Source organism: Carassius auratus, unplaced genomic scaffold (genome assembly GCF_003368295.1).
Source record: "Carassius auratus strain Wakin unplaced genomic scaffold, ASM336829v1 scaf_tig00044443, whole genome shotgun sequence".
Classification (NCBI taxonomy): domain Eukaryota; kingdom Metazoa; phylum Chordata; class Actinopteri; order Cypriniformes; family Cyprinidae; genus Carassius; species Carassius auratus.
This window is the reverse complement of record NW_020526827.1, coordinates 32,729-50,000: the sequence shown is the minus strand read 5'-3', so window position 1 is coordinate 50,000 and position 17,272 is coordinate 32,729. Positions and strand designations below refer to the sequence as shown.

The following is a 17,272-nucleotide window of genomic DNA, read 5'->3' as shown; positions in this document are numbered from 1 at the left end:
GAGTTGAGGGGTACAGCTGGTCCGGTGCCACGGAAGGGTGAAGGTGCTGCTCTTTCTCAAATTTATAGACCAGTTCCTTCAGACTCCTAATATATGAAGCCATAACTTCGGTTTATATTTTTTTGCAAATCTGCTTCAATGCAGGATTAAGGCGTTGAACACCCCAGTCAATACCAATGATATTTAATTAAAAAAAGAGCAGACCATATCCATGCACATTAACACACGCTGCCTCTCCTTCCTGCTCCGTCTGTGTAAAACAAGCCCTGGCAGTGGTCAGTGACAATTCCTCTTGGATATTTTGTGAGATGGTGATTATTTGTAAGCTCTCAACAGCTCCTCGCTTTTCACTCACGCCGATGTGTTCAGCAGATGCTCCGATACGAGTTATCAGATATCGTAGTGCACATGATAAAATACACTGCGCCTGTTACAGACACTGAGCAGTGTTCATGAGTAAACCTAAGTTTGTCAACTATTAGAACAACCATTATAACTAGCCATTTTAGAAATGTAGTTGACTCTTTATTTTTAAAAACTTTTACTTGGTCATTGTATAAAGAAAAAAGATCACTATAATGTTTAGATCGGTGCTTTCATCCATTAGATCAATCTATTGAATGATCCTAATCTGTTTTTCAAAAAGTCACTTTGCGAGCATTGGATGAGCATTATGTCACCTAATTAATATTCATTAGACATACTGATGAAGGTTACAATCTTTTCAGATTGTTTTTGTGCCCCAATTATCCCTCACAGGAACACAGTGGCCTTCAAAACCATCTAAATTTCATGAAATGCATGGAGCTAAATGTATATTCAAATTGAGAAATGGCCTGAGAGCGGGGATCTCTCATCAGTGTGCAGTGCTCTATCCTGAGTGGCCAGTCTCGGTGAACAGCAGCATGGGTAGCCAAACCGCCGGTCGGAGTCCAGTCCACTGAAAGGACCCTTGTGTTCTCTTGAATTCCAACAACCGCGTTAAAAAAAGAAAGAAAAACAAAACATTATTGCAGCTGCGACTTCGCAGTCCACCCTACTCACACTCCCCATGTTAATGTGACGCCTTGTTTAATCCAGCCGCTCACTGTCCATCTGTGCCATTCACTCGACGACCGCAGCGCAGACTTGTTTTCTGATGGGGCGAATCACGAAGAAAGCCCAGGTTCCCTTAGAACTACCGAAACATGCGTCCACAGGGTCCTGAATATTCAGTGTTTGCTTTTTGTCTTGGATGCCTGTGGCTTGTCAGCTCACATTATTCTGTAAGCACATCGTGTTCACTTCTGTTCTTTGTTTGATTTGTATTGGAAAAGTTTGACGTTAGGTTTTCAGCTTTCGGGTCGCCAAACGTCTAGACATAGTTCATTCGTTGAAGAATGAGTAAATAAAATGACTTGCTCTTTAACATTTTAAATACTAGCGCTTTATTGGCATTGTAAAACAGCCTTATGCTGTCAGAGCGTTATATTACATTATAAAGTGGGGGTCCAGAAGTCTGAGACCATTACTGAAAATGCCTTTTTAATTTACAAATTACATAGTACAGCAGTGAAAAGCTGGTTCAAATCAATAAAATAAAAAATATTCAATAAATAATATACAATATTTTGTTGGATTTATGTTTTTACAGTGTACAATTCTCTCTGTCTTTTTCAGGAAATCACCTGAAGGTGTGTCCTCAAGGCTTCTCCTGCTGTACTCTGGAGATGGAGGAGAAACTGAGTCAGCAGAGCCGCATGGACCTGAAAGCCCCTGTTCATCAGCTCAGCTCCAACCTGCAGAACAGCTTCACCCAGAGACACCGTCACTTTGACCGTCAGTACAACTCTTGCACATGTTCCTGCATGCAAATCTACCAAATCTGAACGCTTTGCTTGTCATTTGCATCAAAATGTGTGGCGATATTGTCGGTTAATCAGTTGCTGATCTGCTCGTGCTGCCCTTCCATACAGTGTTACAGTTAGTTTGACGGACACCCCCGGCTGCCAGACACACAGTCTATACATCCATTTCTCCACCTGTCCCTCAACATCCCACAGTCATCTGCCGCACACACACACTCACGCACACACTCTCAGGCTTGCAGACAGACCACACACACATGCAGAGGCCTGGCTTTCTCTCTGCAGTGCATGTGGCAGGGAATATCAGGCTGGGAGAGCGGGATCAGGTTTCCCCAGTGCAGGGCAGAGGGGTGCATGGGAACATGCATCGACACTGCTGACTCATTCAGGATGGGAAAACCCCACAGACGCTCCGCCGGCTAACACACACACACATACTCGTCTGGTTTATAATGCATGTTTTATGTGTTTGCTTCTCTTCATGCCATAAAAAGTGTGTCAAATGGGGAAAAGTGAGACAAACTAAAGGCCTGGTCACACGCATCCAGCTCGAGTTCATCAAGGGTACATTTAATAGAAAACCATCTCTCTGGGTAGATACAATCAAGCCAGGGCTGTAAAGGACTGTAGCCTCTGAAATGAAACGGTGAGATGGTGTTTGGATTGATTGGTCAATGACTGGACAGAAAAGGAAGGAATAAATGAAGTGCTGATGGCACATCTCCCTCCACTCACACATGATTCGTCACCCATCCGCTCTGAGCCACAGCTATTTCTAAATGAGATCCATGTTAACTTGCATGTGGCCGGCCAGCTTTACTAAAGCTCTGTGTCTCTGGCAGAGCAGCCGGGCGGTTTTAAATGGACTCAACACAGTCGCTTTTCTGGCAAGTTTTGTGAGAGCTGGGGTGTGTTATGATGTTCTGGGTTGTTTGAAGCAAACTCCTAAATTATGTGTAACAACATCTGATGATAATATAAGTGTTTGTGTGACTAGTGTTGTCATAATAGTAAATATTCAATAGTCAAAGCAATACCAGTGAGATTTTCACAATTCTCTATTAATCAAGAATGAATATACTATCAAACATATGTATTTGATATATATATATATATATATATATATATATATATATATATATATATATATATATATATACATATACATATACATATACATATACATATACATATACATATACATATACATATACATATACATACATATATATATATATATACATATATATACATATACATATATATATGTGTGTATGTGTGTATATATATATATATATATATATATATATATATATATATATATATATATATATATATATATATATATATATATATATATATATATATATATATATATATATAAAATAAAATAAAGGCAGTGTTTTCTTTTTCTTGCTATTAAAGTTGTGTAATTAATAATAATAATTGTTATTGTTCAATCAAAATTAATTATAAATAATATTCATATTAAACAACATTTTTAACAAGAAAAAGATTTGCTTGGTTTAGGCAAATTAGAATTTAAATAAGGTTTTTAAATTTCTCATCTCGTCTTGTTTAATGATAATAAATATATTATTAATAAAAAATATTTGTTTCTGTTGTAAATAATAATTATTAAGCAACTTTATTAACATAAAAAAGAAAATTAAAATATAAAAATAAATAAAAATGCTATGTTTTTCTCTCTTAAAGGTATTTAATATTAATGACATTTTTTAAATAATAAGAATAATTGTTGTTCTATCAGTAATTATTATTATAAAAATTGTTAACAAGGAAAAACACCTTCAATAGTATATTCATTTCACTGTGCGATGTAAGGTATTTTTCTTTTTCTTGTCAATGTTTGATGATAATAGACAGCACTATAAGGCATATTAGATTGGTTTATTAGTCATTTATTACGTTTATGTTTGAATAGAATCGTGATACTTAAAAAAAACATGTTTTTAGATCCCTGTGCGGAAGAAGGAAACAGAATCAGAGGTGATGGCTTGCAGGGAACATTAATGGTAGTGAGAGGTGACCTGGTCGGCTCTAAAGATTGCCTGTTTGTGTGAATGTAAAAAGAAAGTGCGACTTCAGGGAGTGAATGGTAACAGGGATCGTGTGTATTGCAGCCAGATGTGAGCAGGAATGTGACGTGTTGGAATCCTTCCCGCCTCCTCCTATGCTCTTTTTCTCTGCTGCCTTTTGTCCCCGTTCTCCCCCTTTTCTCTCTGCCATAAGTCTATGCCTTTCATTTCTCCTCCATCTCCAGGTTCTCAGGTCTTTTGAACTCTTACCGTGGGAATACGCTCTGAATCGCCAGTCTGCGTAAAATGTGCACTAGACCCTGGCATGTGACTTAATGAGCTAAACGGACTTAAAATACCAATAGCTTTTATGCTTGCAAACAAAGACACCATCAGTGCATTCTTTCATTGAAACGTAAGTATTTTCTTCGCTTTGGAAATGTCTAAGGTGTAAATGAGATGCTTGAGTGTCTTTGAGAGTGTTTTTGCTGTAGAAGAAACACATTTTTCTCGTTTACGCACACAAACGGACATTTCCTCTGTGCTGGTCAGGCCTACAGGACGCAGAGGTGAATGTATTTATAGTAGGTAATGAAGACTAAGTGGTTACACACAACTTGTTCAGCAGGAAATGCGGTAGAACATGTTCCCTATCAACACAGAGGCTAGATGTCATTAAGATGAAATGAATTTAAGCACACACACTCTTAAGTGAGTTTGGGTGCGTGTGCACTGGAAGCAGCTTCTGCTTTTAAAGCCTCGAGGTTGGAGTTACGGGCAATTAAGTCCCCTACCAGAAATAGTTTTCCTCTAGAGCTTGGTGTGTTTGTTCCTCCATGTGCGTCCGGTCTGGGTCTAGGTGACCCTGTCTGGAGGAGTTGTGATTGCGCTGTAAGAATTAGAATTAACCCCCGACCAAATTCTTATCCTCTACGCCTCTGCAGGGGGGTTTGAAATCCCACAAGGAAAGAAAGAAGCTGAGCAACTAATTGGCACAAATGGGGAACAATTAGCGCCTGGGATAAAGAAGAGTTATCAAAGGGGGATGAGTAGGGGAATAAGCTAGTGTGGAGGGCGGGACAGTGAATAAGGAATTTGCCCTCCTCTGGATGTCTGAAGAACATGTTTGAGTGCTCAGAGATTTGGGACCTGTGTTGAGGCATTTGTTGAGCCATTCCATTCCTCCTCTTATATATTCTTATATGGTTCTGTAGTTCATCCTCCCGGATAACCTTTCACACACATTTCTAAATCGATGCAGGAAGGTTGTTTTAATGGAAAAATCAGAAGGGAGGTCCACAGTCTGCTTGTTGGCAGACTCCAGTGTATCATAAAGTGTTTTTTAATGACGAAGTAGGATGCCTGAGTAACGCCCCTCCAACTGTAACACTAACAACACTGGGTCCCAAAATCTCAGCAGTTATGCTGTTATGTTGGCAAGTATGTGGAGAGTGTAGGGTGTGGGGGATGGTGGATGCTGAGTGACTGACTTTGCTTTATGAACAACTTGATGTCCACTACAAAGAAAAGGAAAATTTAAAAGAAAAATCTTTTAAACTCATTTAAAACTAATGTTTTGATCGCTCACTTGCGCTTACGCATTTGTAATTTCTGATTGGTGCTTACGCAACGCCGACCTCCATACGTCATCTGTCCGGAGCTGCTTCCATGTACAACTAGATTAAAGTGATTATTACGTTTTAAATATAGTTATTTTTCTTACAAAAACGCATCGATTCACTACAGGAGGACTTTCTGGAGCTCGGTGAGACACTTTTTTTATTAAGGATGGGCGCTTTTTATTTAACTTCTTTTGGACTGATGCACTGCAACACCTGCTGAGTGCCATTTAACAGCTTGAAAGATCAAAGAAAGTTTTTAATATAACTCCAACTGGATTAGTTTGAAAGAAGAAAGTCATATGAACCTAGGGTGAGTAATTTATGGGCTAATTTTCATTTTTGGTTGAACCCTTTACCTACGACTTTTGCCTCAATAAACTACTAATTTGTAGTTAACTACTAATTTGTAGTTCACAAATTAGTGTTCGTGTTGGTGGCCAACACCACCATAGAGTTATATTATGGAATTACAATATGGTCATGCAGAAAATGTGATTTATAAGTACTAATAAACTGTTTAAAACAGGCATGCTAATACACAACTAGTAATAGAGAGAATTGGTCCCTATACTAAAGTGTCATGCCATTGACCCATAAGCAGTTTAACAAGGTTTTTTTTTTTTGCATCTAGCTTGGTCTATAATTATTGTGCCTTGATGCATATGCACAAAAATCTTCCAAGAACTACAGAAATTCATTTCACTTGACTGTGATTTAGTATGCTCGTCCTTGAAGTGGTTTTCTGACAAGTGGCTTATGTAAATTCGTGTTTTCTTTGGTAATGGCACACTGACTTGCAAACCTGGAAAATATTCTCCTCCTCATCCTCACCTCGTTCTTTCCTCCCCCTGACTTTAAACTTGTGACAGCTTTGGCATTCCTGGGGATCTGGAGGAAGGCGGGTGCAGTGGCCCTTAAGGTTTAATCTCTGTCAATGGAGCGTGGAGCTGGGTGCCTTCTATCTCTCCCTGTGTGGGGCCAGGGGCCGAGGGCCACTCATGGGAGGGAAGCTAAATGCGAGGCCTGCGGTGTTTCCGGTATCCGTGGTTACACAGCAGGATGGGGGCATTAAGAAAAGCCCTCAAATACACTCGCATTCCCCTGTCCGTCTCTCTCACACACACACACCTCTTGTCATTCAGCTGGCTGTGTTAGCTTGAGGTGGAATTGACAGCGGCACAGCGTGCTTTGTTTGTTTATAAACCTTAGGTGTCTTGTTTGTGTCGACGAAGCCTATGGGTAGTGAAAGACGGTTTACGAGAACACAGATGCATGCCACTTAACACTTCAAAGTCTCACTCATTATGCACAGGGCATCTGTGCTGCGGGCCGGCGGGCTTTTAGCGAGAGGAGAAAGGTGATACAAAGGCAGAGAACAAATGGTGCGCTTTGCGGAGTGAGCGCGGGAAGAGAGGGGAAGCATTTCTTTGAAATTCTCATTTTGTTCAGATTAAGAAAGTAGCGTTTGCCGGCCCGGGAGAGAGAGAGGGTTTCATGGGAGAGAGGGGCTGGATTATTTGGGGAGGCTGGGAGGGAAGGGGGTCTGACATTCCTCAGGATGAAGTAGGGCATTGTTCCCCGTCTCCAATGAAGAGAGCCTTCTGAAGCCACTGATGAACTGAAAGCAGGAGAGAGTCAGCGAGTGCGAGGGGTTTCAGGGGGGGTACAGGTCCGTTTTCGGGGAGGGGGGTCAGCATATTCAGTAATCCTATTGAAAAGCCTTCTGAAGGACGGAGCGGGAGCGGTGCGAAGAGTAAGAAAAGCGAATGGAATGTGACAACAGGAAAATGCCATTGATAGCAGTCAGCCTCAACCGGCTTGATGGGCGAGACGTTAGCTGCCCTTCATCCTTTCTGCGCTTTCAGCTCTTTCTCCTTAGACACAAAAGTTATTTTCCTGGAACGTAGCGAGTAAAAACCTTGTGTTGGGTCAAATGGAATATGCATTAATCTGTTTAGATAATAACCGTGTGCTTTTCTGGCCTCCCTTGCGATTCTGGTAGGTTTTCCAGTCAGTGAGAGCAAGTTAGGCCGAGGAGGGCACTGCGGAGCACTAAATCGCTGTCTCTCGAGCGTCATTGTAATGACAAAGTCATGGACGTGCTGCCAGCTGACGTTCCAAAGTTAATAACAATTCATTTTATATGTGTTAAAGTTGACAGTCTGTGTGCTTTTTCTGAAGTGCATAGTCTGTTCCATGTTACACATGTTTTCCAATTCATATCTGTTATGTTTGTGTTCATGGCCAGTAAGTGCACATTCTTTTTGAGATAAGATGTAGAGATTACATTTCTTATCTTGTGTCTTATTTCTCATGCGAGAATACTTAAAAAATGAGGGCATGCCAAAAATACCCATTTGCAAAAGTTTCGTAATGTACAGCTAATGAATCTTAAAACGGTAGATCATTTAGCTACTTCCTGCCATGTTCCAAATTAAATTTTTCCCATTTTCTGTCAGATCTTTTCTGACAATTCATAGTGGTCACATCTATTACATTTCAAAAAAGACACACAAAATAAGCATTGTAAATGTAGTCGGGATGACTTTTCCTGTATACCAGGTCTTTTGAAGACAATGACTTTTTATAAACTTCATCAATCGTTACTAAATTTTGAGCGTCTCATAACTAGTGTTGTCACGATACCAAAATTATTGTTTCGATACCAATACCTAGTCAAGAATAGATGTATCTTGATTCTGAACTTTGAATAAAAATATGAACAGCAATTATATTAAACAATGTTCCTGATCTCAGAAGATTAAATGTCAAAAGATAAATAATATCACTTTAAGCAATGGGATTCAAGTAAAAAACTAAACAAATACAATTTAGCAGCAATATCTCAGATATTGTACCTTATACTGTCAGTTGTGCAACCTTTTCTTTCAGAGGAGAAAACTCAGCCAGTGAACTTTATTGAGCATCATCTTTTTCTACCAGTTGTGGACTGGCGGCCACAGTATCACTTGTGCTCGCACATGCAGCGTGATGCGCGGGTCGGGTTTTTTTCAACCCGCGGGTCCTGCTTTTATGACATTATTTGGCTGCCCCAGCCCGCAAATAAAGTAACATTTCTTTACCCACCCTGACCCGCGCATCGGGGACATCACGGAAGATACGTTGCTACTTGCTTCTTAACCTTATCAAAGAACCTAATAAAATATGAAAATATATATTCCAAATATTTAATATAGGATATATGAAATTGCACTAGTGATGGTTCGTCCGTGAACGAATCTTTTAGGTGAACGAATCGTTCTCGTTCAGGTAATCCACTGACTCCTATTTCTCGTTCACTCACTGAAGTTCCTCTCTCCACAGCAGCGCGCGAGCAGAGAAGCGCGAGCACGGCGCTTATAGCAGTACATGCGCAGCTCGTTAACAGCTCTGTGAACGGTTTCATCCTGTCAAAGAGTTACTCAAGATGTGACGGAGCATGTGATTTGTTGAATGTAGTGAACCCATACGCCCTTCACAGAACGAGATCGAGAGATCTTCTCATTCGTTAATGAGTTGAATGAACTGACACATCTCGTTTATGAACGAAATGACAGTGAACCAAGCATGTAAATCTCGATCAGCAATCAGCAGATACAAAGCGCAGTTATAGATGCTGTGCAGATATGCTCGTTTTCATATTTAGCATACAGAACATAACTTCACGTTTAATCCCCGATTAATGTGAATATTATATATGAACTTTCTGACCAAACAATTAAAATGTTAATTATGCAAGAAAACCTTATCGATACTAATACATTTAGGAATCGTGACGTTTTTAATTTCCGAGAATCGCGATACTTTTGAAGTATCGGTGCACCGTGCAACACTACTCATAACAAAGCATCATGATGTCAAACCTGCACTATATTTTCAATTGAGTGAAAAATCACTGTCAAACTGTTCCTTGCATAAACCTTTCATATGGCTTCAGAAGACTAAGAATATAGTACATAGACTACATTTTGGTCCTTTTTAGTGTTTTTTTTATTGGTCCTTTTTGGAGTTTGACAGTTAATGATGAAACTGAAATGTAGCATATTTAAAATTGAAACTTTTAATCTACTTATCAAGTAAAGTGCCAAAATTAAAATTATAATCACATACTTTTCATGTGCTTTAATACTAGTCAACAATATAAGTGTTCAAAAAATATTAAGACGATTAATAGTGTAGCTTAAAGTAAAATTTGTAATTTGACATGATTACAAAGTGCATTTTTTGTTGTTCTCAAGTATGTTAAGTGTAATACTTTTTGTGTAAAACTTTTTTCATTGATAATATCACCTTATATATATATATATATATACATAAACACACACACACACACAATATGCATGTAATATTTGAAGCTTGCAACTTATTGGAACATATAAGGAATACACTTGAAAATGTATCACCTTTGACATTTACAACTAACTCTCTCGTTATTGTCCCTCTTTTCAGAGTTCTTCAGAGAGCTGTTAAACAATGCAGAGAAATCTCTCAATGACATGTTTGTGCGGACCTACGGCTTGATGTATGTGAAGAACGCCGAGCTCTTTGAGCGTTTCTTCAGTGAGCTACGCAACTACTACAACCGTGGGAGCATCGCCGTCAACCTGGACGACATGCTAACGGATTTCTGGACGGAGCTTTTGGAGCGCATGTTCCGACTGGTCAATGTGCAGTATGAGTTCAACGAATCGTACATGGAGTGCGTCAGCAGGCACATGGACCAGCTAAAACCCTTCGGCGATGTTCCACGCAAGCTGCGCCTGCAGTTGACCCGGTCCTTCATCGCAGTTCGCACGTTCACACACGGCCTGGCACTAATGCCTGATGTGGTGGGCAAAGTCTCTACGGTGAGAAGCTGTCTTTGTTTTTTAAAGTTACTTTGACTAGGGAGGGGTAAATAAGATTACATTTTCAAAATCAAAATAAAATTATTCATTGAATGTGATACAATACTAAGACAAAATAATGGCAAGAAAAGTAATCTGTCCTTAAGGGCTGCATGCAAAACAATACAGTGTTACCAATGTAGTCTGATCCAGAAACAAGTGACTAATAATTATTTATTGTAGTATTGTATTGAATAGTTCAAAAAGGTCTGTTTAATTAAGTTTGAATCAGTCTGAAACACTGGCCTGATTAAAACTTTAGCAAACAGAGGATGTCTTTATGGAAGTAAAATCATAATTGACATACACTCCAGGGAATCAGAATAAAATAAAATGCAAGAGTTTGTAAATCAGAAACAGATTGAAATGGGGAAATCTTCATCAATACCCAAGGCCTAGAGTTGACTGTGGCTAGCATGGCGACTTGTTTACTAAGCAAGTCAGAGATCAGGGACAGCAGAGATCGAAAGTACAGGTTTTCTATAAGGTTTATCAGTCTGTGAAGGTGGACACCTGGATGGACCAATCGAGGCTTATCTGCCAGCATTAAAAGATCAGAGGCCAAGGCTTCTCGTTGTGTGTAGTTGGGTTAGTAGAAGCAATTGAACCTGCAATGATAAATTACGCAAACACAGCTTCGGCAGTGACCTTATGCTCTTTGTTCAGAGTTTTATCAGCAGCATCAGGCATATGAATTAGGTTACGGACTCATTAACCTTTCCCTCCTGTGTCTGTTTTGCTGACTCTGCTCAATCTTCTTGTTCGTCCTCTCTTTCAGGTTAGTTCCTCTCCGAGTTGTGTGCGTGCGGCTATGAAGATGTTATACTGTCCATACTGTACCGGCCAGGTGGCTCTGAAGCCCTGCAAGAACTACTGTCTCAACGTCATGCGAGGCTGCCTGGCCAATCAGGCCGATCTGGACACAGAGTGGAATAACTTCCTTGGTAAGAGAGTGTTAAATGGCTCAAGTAATTGATTTATTACTCAGCCATTACTTAATGTAATGGAGCCAGTTTTCCACACTAAGCAGAGGAGTATCATAAGCACAGATTAAAAATGAACAGGTCACATTGAAATGGTTTCCACTTGCTCTGAGGCCAAAACAATTTATGTGAAGCCTCAGCTTGAAAGCAGAGTTGGAGTCGACTTGGATTAGGAGTGAACACTGGGGAGCGGCTCTGTTTTTATCCACGCATGTGTTTCATGAAGTGTTTTGGGCCTCTGGTGACTCTGAAGGCCGTGTGGTCTCAGGTCCCGTCACACATTCTCATGCTCTCTTGCAAAGTGTTCCTGGCTCGTGGGACTCTGGGACTGGCTTTGCTCACCCTGCCTGTCAGCTTTGTGGGGAACCTTAATTGGGGCGCCTTGTTCAGGCCTCTGACTGTTTAACGAGCTGTTCGCACAACAGCCTACATTTCTTTAAGAGCTTAGCCTGCACAGATGACTGTATGCTGCCCTCTAGTGCTGGAAATGACTGCATTTTTTTGAGCATGGGTAATTGAAAGCATTGATGTCATGCATTGCTTTAAGGGTGTTCCCTTTATTAATGCATTTATTTTATATTTTATGAATTTCAGATTCCATGGTTGGTCTTGCTGAGAGACTAGAGGGACCCTTTAACTTTGAGTCAGTAATAGAACCCATAGACGTGAAGATTTCAGACGCCATCATGAACATGCAGGAAAACAGCATACAGGTCTCACAGAAGGTAGGTTTTTAATTTCTTTTCAAAATGTCACATGTTTTTTATTATTTGATGTGATTGTGGTGCATATGTATTGACAGATATTTTTCTGTTTCAGGTGTTTCAGGGATGTGGGCAGCCCAAACCCAACATGGCTTTCCGCTCCCGGCGCTCTACAAAAGACTCGGGCTTCCCCGGGCGTTTCCGACCCTACAGTCCTGACGCCAGACCCACCACCGCCGCTGGCACTAGTCTGGACCGACTGGTAAGGATAATGGGCATCCTTCCTGTCACTCATATTACATTCTGTTTTCTTTAAAAAGATGTCGACTGATTTAGCCAGATCAGAATGTATTGTTTGTAACACAAACTGTGTGTTTCCTAGTTGACTGATGTTAAGAAGAAACTGAAGCATGCCAAGAAGTTCTGGTCCACCCTGCCTGACACTGTGTGTGTTGGAGAGCGAATTGCTGTCGGTGATGAATGCTGGAATGGTACAGCCAAAAGCAGGTAGGTCAATGAGACGAAGCACCAATTTTCGATCAAAATTGCTTTTAAATGCAATTTATATGTTCTCTTTATATCTGAGGTATTTTAAAGTCATTACATCATAAAATGTATAAAGTCAGAAACTTCCTGATCCTGTCCCCCTCTTTTTCTCCTACTACACTTCCTGTCTCATATACTGTTGTATCCTAATAAAAAAAGGCAAATCAAATAATTAGATATTTTTATGACAAAGCAAGGTCATGTGGTACAACTCACTGCAAATTTGAATTGAATTCAACATTTTGTTTTGAAAAATGAATTAAGGTGTGAACACTTACACTAGTGTAAGGAAAATAAGGTGTTACTTTTAACTTGTTAAACCACATGGCATTATATTGAAAATTTTCCACGAGTTTTTAAAAGACACGCTTATTGCTTGCTTACCCAGATACAGTCGAATTCCTCCATTTCATTCCTACCTTAACCTTCAACATTGGCCGTCCTCTCAACTTTCCCTACCTTTTTTTCACATGCAGGTACGAATCTGTTGTCATAGGCAATGGCTTAGCCAATCAGGTGTCTAATCCAGATGTGGAAGTTGACATCACCAAACCAGACATGGTGATTCGGCGACAGATAGCAGTGCTGAAGGAAATGACCAGTCGGCTTAAGGCTGCTTACACTGGCACCGACATCTCATTTGTCAATGGTACGAGGCATCGCTTGTGGTTCAGTTCAAAATGAATACAGTATGAAATGTCAAGATGACATCATACAAGCCTGTTTTTAACATTTATCTATTTTTCTTCAGAGGATGCCGGCAGTGGAGAGGAAAGTGGAAGTGGCTGTGACTCGGCCCCTTGTGACAGTGACGGGGACATCTACTTCTCCACCCCAACGCCCATTAAACCTCGCATTATCAGTGTTCAACCTAACAAACAGCCCTCTAGTGGTACACGGTTGGCACCTTTCAGCCTGACCCTGGCTGCGACGGCACTCCTGCTCGCCCTGCTCGCCCCACACATGAGATAAGACCGGCCCAGAGAGGAAGAGGATGTGTGTTTGTACGAATTTGAACAAGAGAGCAGAAAACTGCCTTAGGACATTAAAGACACTGCTTTCAGGATCTCCGTCTGCCTGCCATCTGGGGAAGACACTCAAGTTATTAATCCTCAAATAACTTCCCTTCAGTGTATTTTTTTGTGTTTATAAGAACGGACTTCATTTATGTACAGCTATACGTTTCCACGCTGCATCTCACGGCCGCTGGGCTTTATTCCTCCGTGTCTGTAGTGTCCAGAATCATTGACGACTCATCGTGATTTTTTTCAGTTATGGTTTAAATAAGTGTTAGTTGGAAAGTAAGTCAGATTGAGTATGTGCTTGGGTGGATGGTGTGTACGATTGGCTGTATATATCATCCAAGCGCTTTTTATAAAAGTTAAACAATTAATCAACCCATATAACACGTATGATTTAAGCAAATCTGTATGAAGTACTCAGATTTTTTTTAATACATTTGGTGTGCATGGAGGCTTTGGTTGGCTGCAGATCGTATATACGTTCCTGAATTTGAGCATGATAAAAACTCATTCATAAATAGGGTTGCAACCAACAAAATGTATGCAATGCTGCCTTTTGAGTGAAGTCAAAACTAGAGGATCCCAGACACAAAGTGTTTTTTTTGTTGTTTGTTTTTTTCTGTAACTTTTTTTCACAGCCCCCATATCATCATCCCAAGTGTTTTTGGCAGTATAATATATAACTTGAGAATATAGTCTTCAGTAATAACTTAATAGTGTGTGATAAGGAAGGAGTTTGGGTTAGGTAAGGTCTGTCTAAAGATGATGCATTAAATAGGCCTCGATGGTTCCCTCAAAGAAGATCATGTATTCTGCATGATGTGGACTTTGTGGCCTGAGTAAAGTTGTTTTTTACTGGACCGGGTGGATACGAGCGTATGCTGAAGATGGCTTAAGACTGAGCTGTCAAGAGGAATTTTACACAGGGTTTTATGTGGAGGTTTTTATTTTGCTAGAAGTGTATTGTAAGGTATAAATCTATGATCGGTACTGCTACAGATTTCACTACACAGTAACAGACGGTGCTGATTTGAGAGGTTGGATGGCCTCTTTACGTTTTTCTTACTTTTATTTCTGTTTGTAACCTAAAACATCCAGCCTTCTCCCCATTCTCTGTTGATATCCATTGAAGTCGTTACACTTTTTAAAACCATTTCTCATATAGAGCAATAGGCTGCGTGCGTGTACGGTGGGTTCCAACATTAATTTCAAAAGTGGCTATGTATGCGCTTTCCCATTCAGATGTCAGACAAGTGCTCGTTGATTTAAAAGGGCTTTTCACCCACCTCTCAGAAATACTAGCTCTCCTCGCTCTTGTACAGTAAGTTATTTAACCACACATCTCTTTAAAAGTCATTCGCATGCATCGCTTTCCTAGCTATCTTGATTTCACTATTCAAAATATTTATGTCTGTAGATGAATGCGTTCTAATGATTTCACAATTTAACTGATGGTTTTAAATTGGCTTCGAATTTCATGTTACATAATATTTGAATTTTGTAAACCGGGCTACCGTAAGCATTTGTTTTGTCGTTACAGTTTTATGTAAGGGGATTGTGAAAATTGTACAAGCTGATGCAAGGACAGGGCTGGCCATCGGTCCTTGATCGTTCCTGATGCCACATGCACTTTTAATTGGCATTCAAATACCTCACGGCAAGAGAGTTTTAAATGATGCTTTTAATCGTATCTGCAGCATGCATACTTTTTACGTTCATTTTTCTTGATTCGTTTGGAGGTTCATTCAGTATCTATGGATGAATGGCCGGTCCTCAGACATCGTCAGGGTTTCGTTAGCCTGATCTCTACAGCAATGCTACGCACCTCAGATCAGTTATGTATTTTTCTAGTCCGATGTGCTGCCAGGAATAGAAAGCAATAGGTGTTTTCTATACTTCTGACCCAAAGCTTCCCACTGTCACATGTTAAGATGGCTCTGATGCAATGACCAGGAAAGGAAGTGTCTTGTGTTTAGTATGTCCAGCTACTACGAATCAGTGTGAAGATGATATGGACTCTTAAATGAACCTCTGCAATGTCATCTTTAGATTGATCGCTGACCTTCAGGTGGACAGATCGCAGGGCCTGCAGGCCTGTACATCAGTGGAGTCATCTGCAATGAGGAGTGAGAGAGACTGAAGAAAGAAAAGAAAAGAAAAGAAAAAAATTGTAAATAATGAGCAGTCGTTTTAGTGGTCTCTGAGAGATGTTCATCAGATTTTACCCATTCAGAGTATGTGCTTAATATGGGCGAAACAAAGAGATAGATGCTAAAAATGTAAGAGAAAAGTTATATTAAACATTTCTTAGTCTTGTTGAAATAAAGACTGCAGATATTTAAATTTGGTGTGTCGTGAGTCATTTCTGGTTTAAGGTATTAGTTTTACTGAAATGCTTTGAAAGTCTCTTTGAGAGACCATTTAGTAAAACACAAAAGAAAACAAAGGATGAGTTGAGACAATCAAGAACATTGATTAATCACAGCCATTTATTAAACTGCAGTGTCAAATCTTCCTTTAATCTACATGTGTGTTATTAAATCAACAAACTGGCAAGATGAGATGAAGACTGCCAGACTATTCATATTGGATAAGTACCTCAAAAATGATCAGCCCTTGTTGTTTTCTTCCAACAGTACAGAAAATAAATGTGATAGAAACAGTATATAAAGAATGCTACACCTCCACAGGCTTATTACACAAAATACAAATATAGTCAAATCTAAGTGAAATATGAATTCGTGTTAGCTTAGATTCCTGGTGTTGAAATATTCTCACATTAAAGAAAACCAGTATGGGATATTATTAACCTGAAATTTATATCTGATAGTTAATAAATGTTAGCTAGTATTTTTGTATGTTATTTTGAATATATATTTATTATAGCACTAGTGTTTTGCATATATAAGACTAAAGCCCTATTCGGACGGGGCTAGTTTTACAGGGGGTCGTTAGAGAAATCTATGTTTTGCAGACGTACTTGGTGATTTTAATCCCGTCCGAATCTGCCACGTCTGTGTTTTTCTCACACAACCTCTGTGATAATTTCAGAGCAAATTACCTACTGTTTTTCAGCAAACTCAGTGATCCTGTGAGAAAACTAATCCCGTCCGAATGCGAATGTCTGTTATTGCCGGTGATATTTTATTTCACAACGCGTTTCCTTGTGTGTTTTGGCCAACGTGAATTACCGTAGATGCTCTTACCGCGCGGATATTTGATATATTTGCTTAGCGGCAAATAAATAATAAAACAAAATAATAAAATCAAGAGCAAGATCACGTAAACTGTTAATACCGGCTATTGTAATATCAGCATCAGGTAAGATTACTCACGTTCATTTATGTACTCAGTTACATAATGTTTTAATTACATTTAATTTAAAAAAAGAAAGGAAAACAAGTTAAACTAAAGGAACCACACATTAACATAGTTTTGTTATACTAGCCATTTAGCATTTATTGTGTAATGATACTAAGGCAATCATTCTGAATGAATGCAATGCACGCATACAGAGCGTGTGATCTCTGTGACGCCCAGATGCACAAATCAGACCCTCCCACCTCTGTAATAAACACGGAGATGTTAGTCCCGTCCGAATTGGTACATGAAAATCACAGACG

At 39.6% G+C, this 17,272-nt stretch overlaps 1 protein-coding gene across 2 annotated transcripts in view; it reads left to right on the top strand.

Moving 5' to 3' along the window:
- The window catches only part of LOC113087076 (glypican-6-like), a 34,827-nt gene extending 18,915 nt beyond the window's left edge, over positions 1-15,912 (top strand). Inside the window, exons 2-10 of one of the 2 annotated variants that reach the window (XR_003285232.1) lie at positions 1,660-1,818; positions 9,958-10,355; positions 11,173-11,338; positions 11,972-12,102; positions 12,197-12,343; positions 12,464-12,588; positions 13,104-13,276; positions 13,379-13,708; positions 13,745-15,912. Coding sequence is in view for 1 of the 2 variants with exons in the window: in XM_026255543.1 (XP_026111328.1) it covers positions 1,660-1,818; positions 9,958-10,355; positions 11,173-11,338; positions 11,972-12,102; positions 12,197-12,343; positions 12,464-12,588; positions 13,104-13,276; positions 13,379-13,599 (1,520 nt within the window). In the remaining variant the exon portion in view is untranslated. Of the gene's footprint in view, positions 1-1,659; positions 1,819-9,957; positions 10,356-11,172; positions 11,339-11,971; positions 12,103-12,196; positions 12,344-12,463; positions 12,589-13,103; positions 13,277-13,378 lie in introns of both variants that reach the window. The other variant, XM_026255543.1, reaches the window with a different exon arrangement.
- Positions 15,913-17,272: the final 1,360 nt, after the last annotated feature.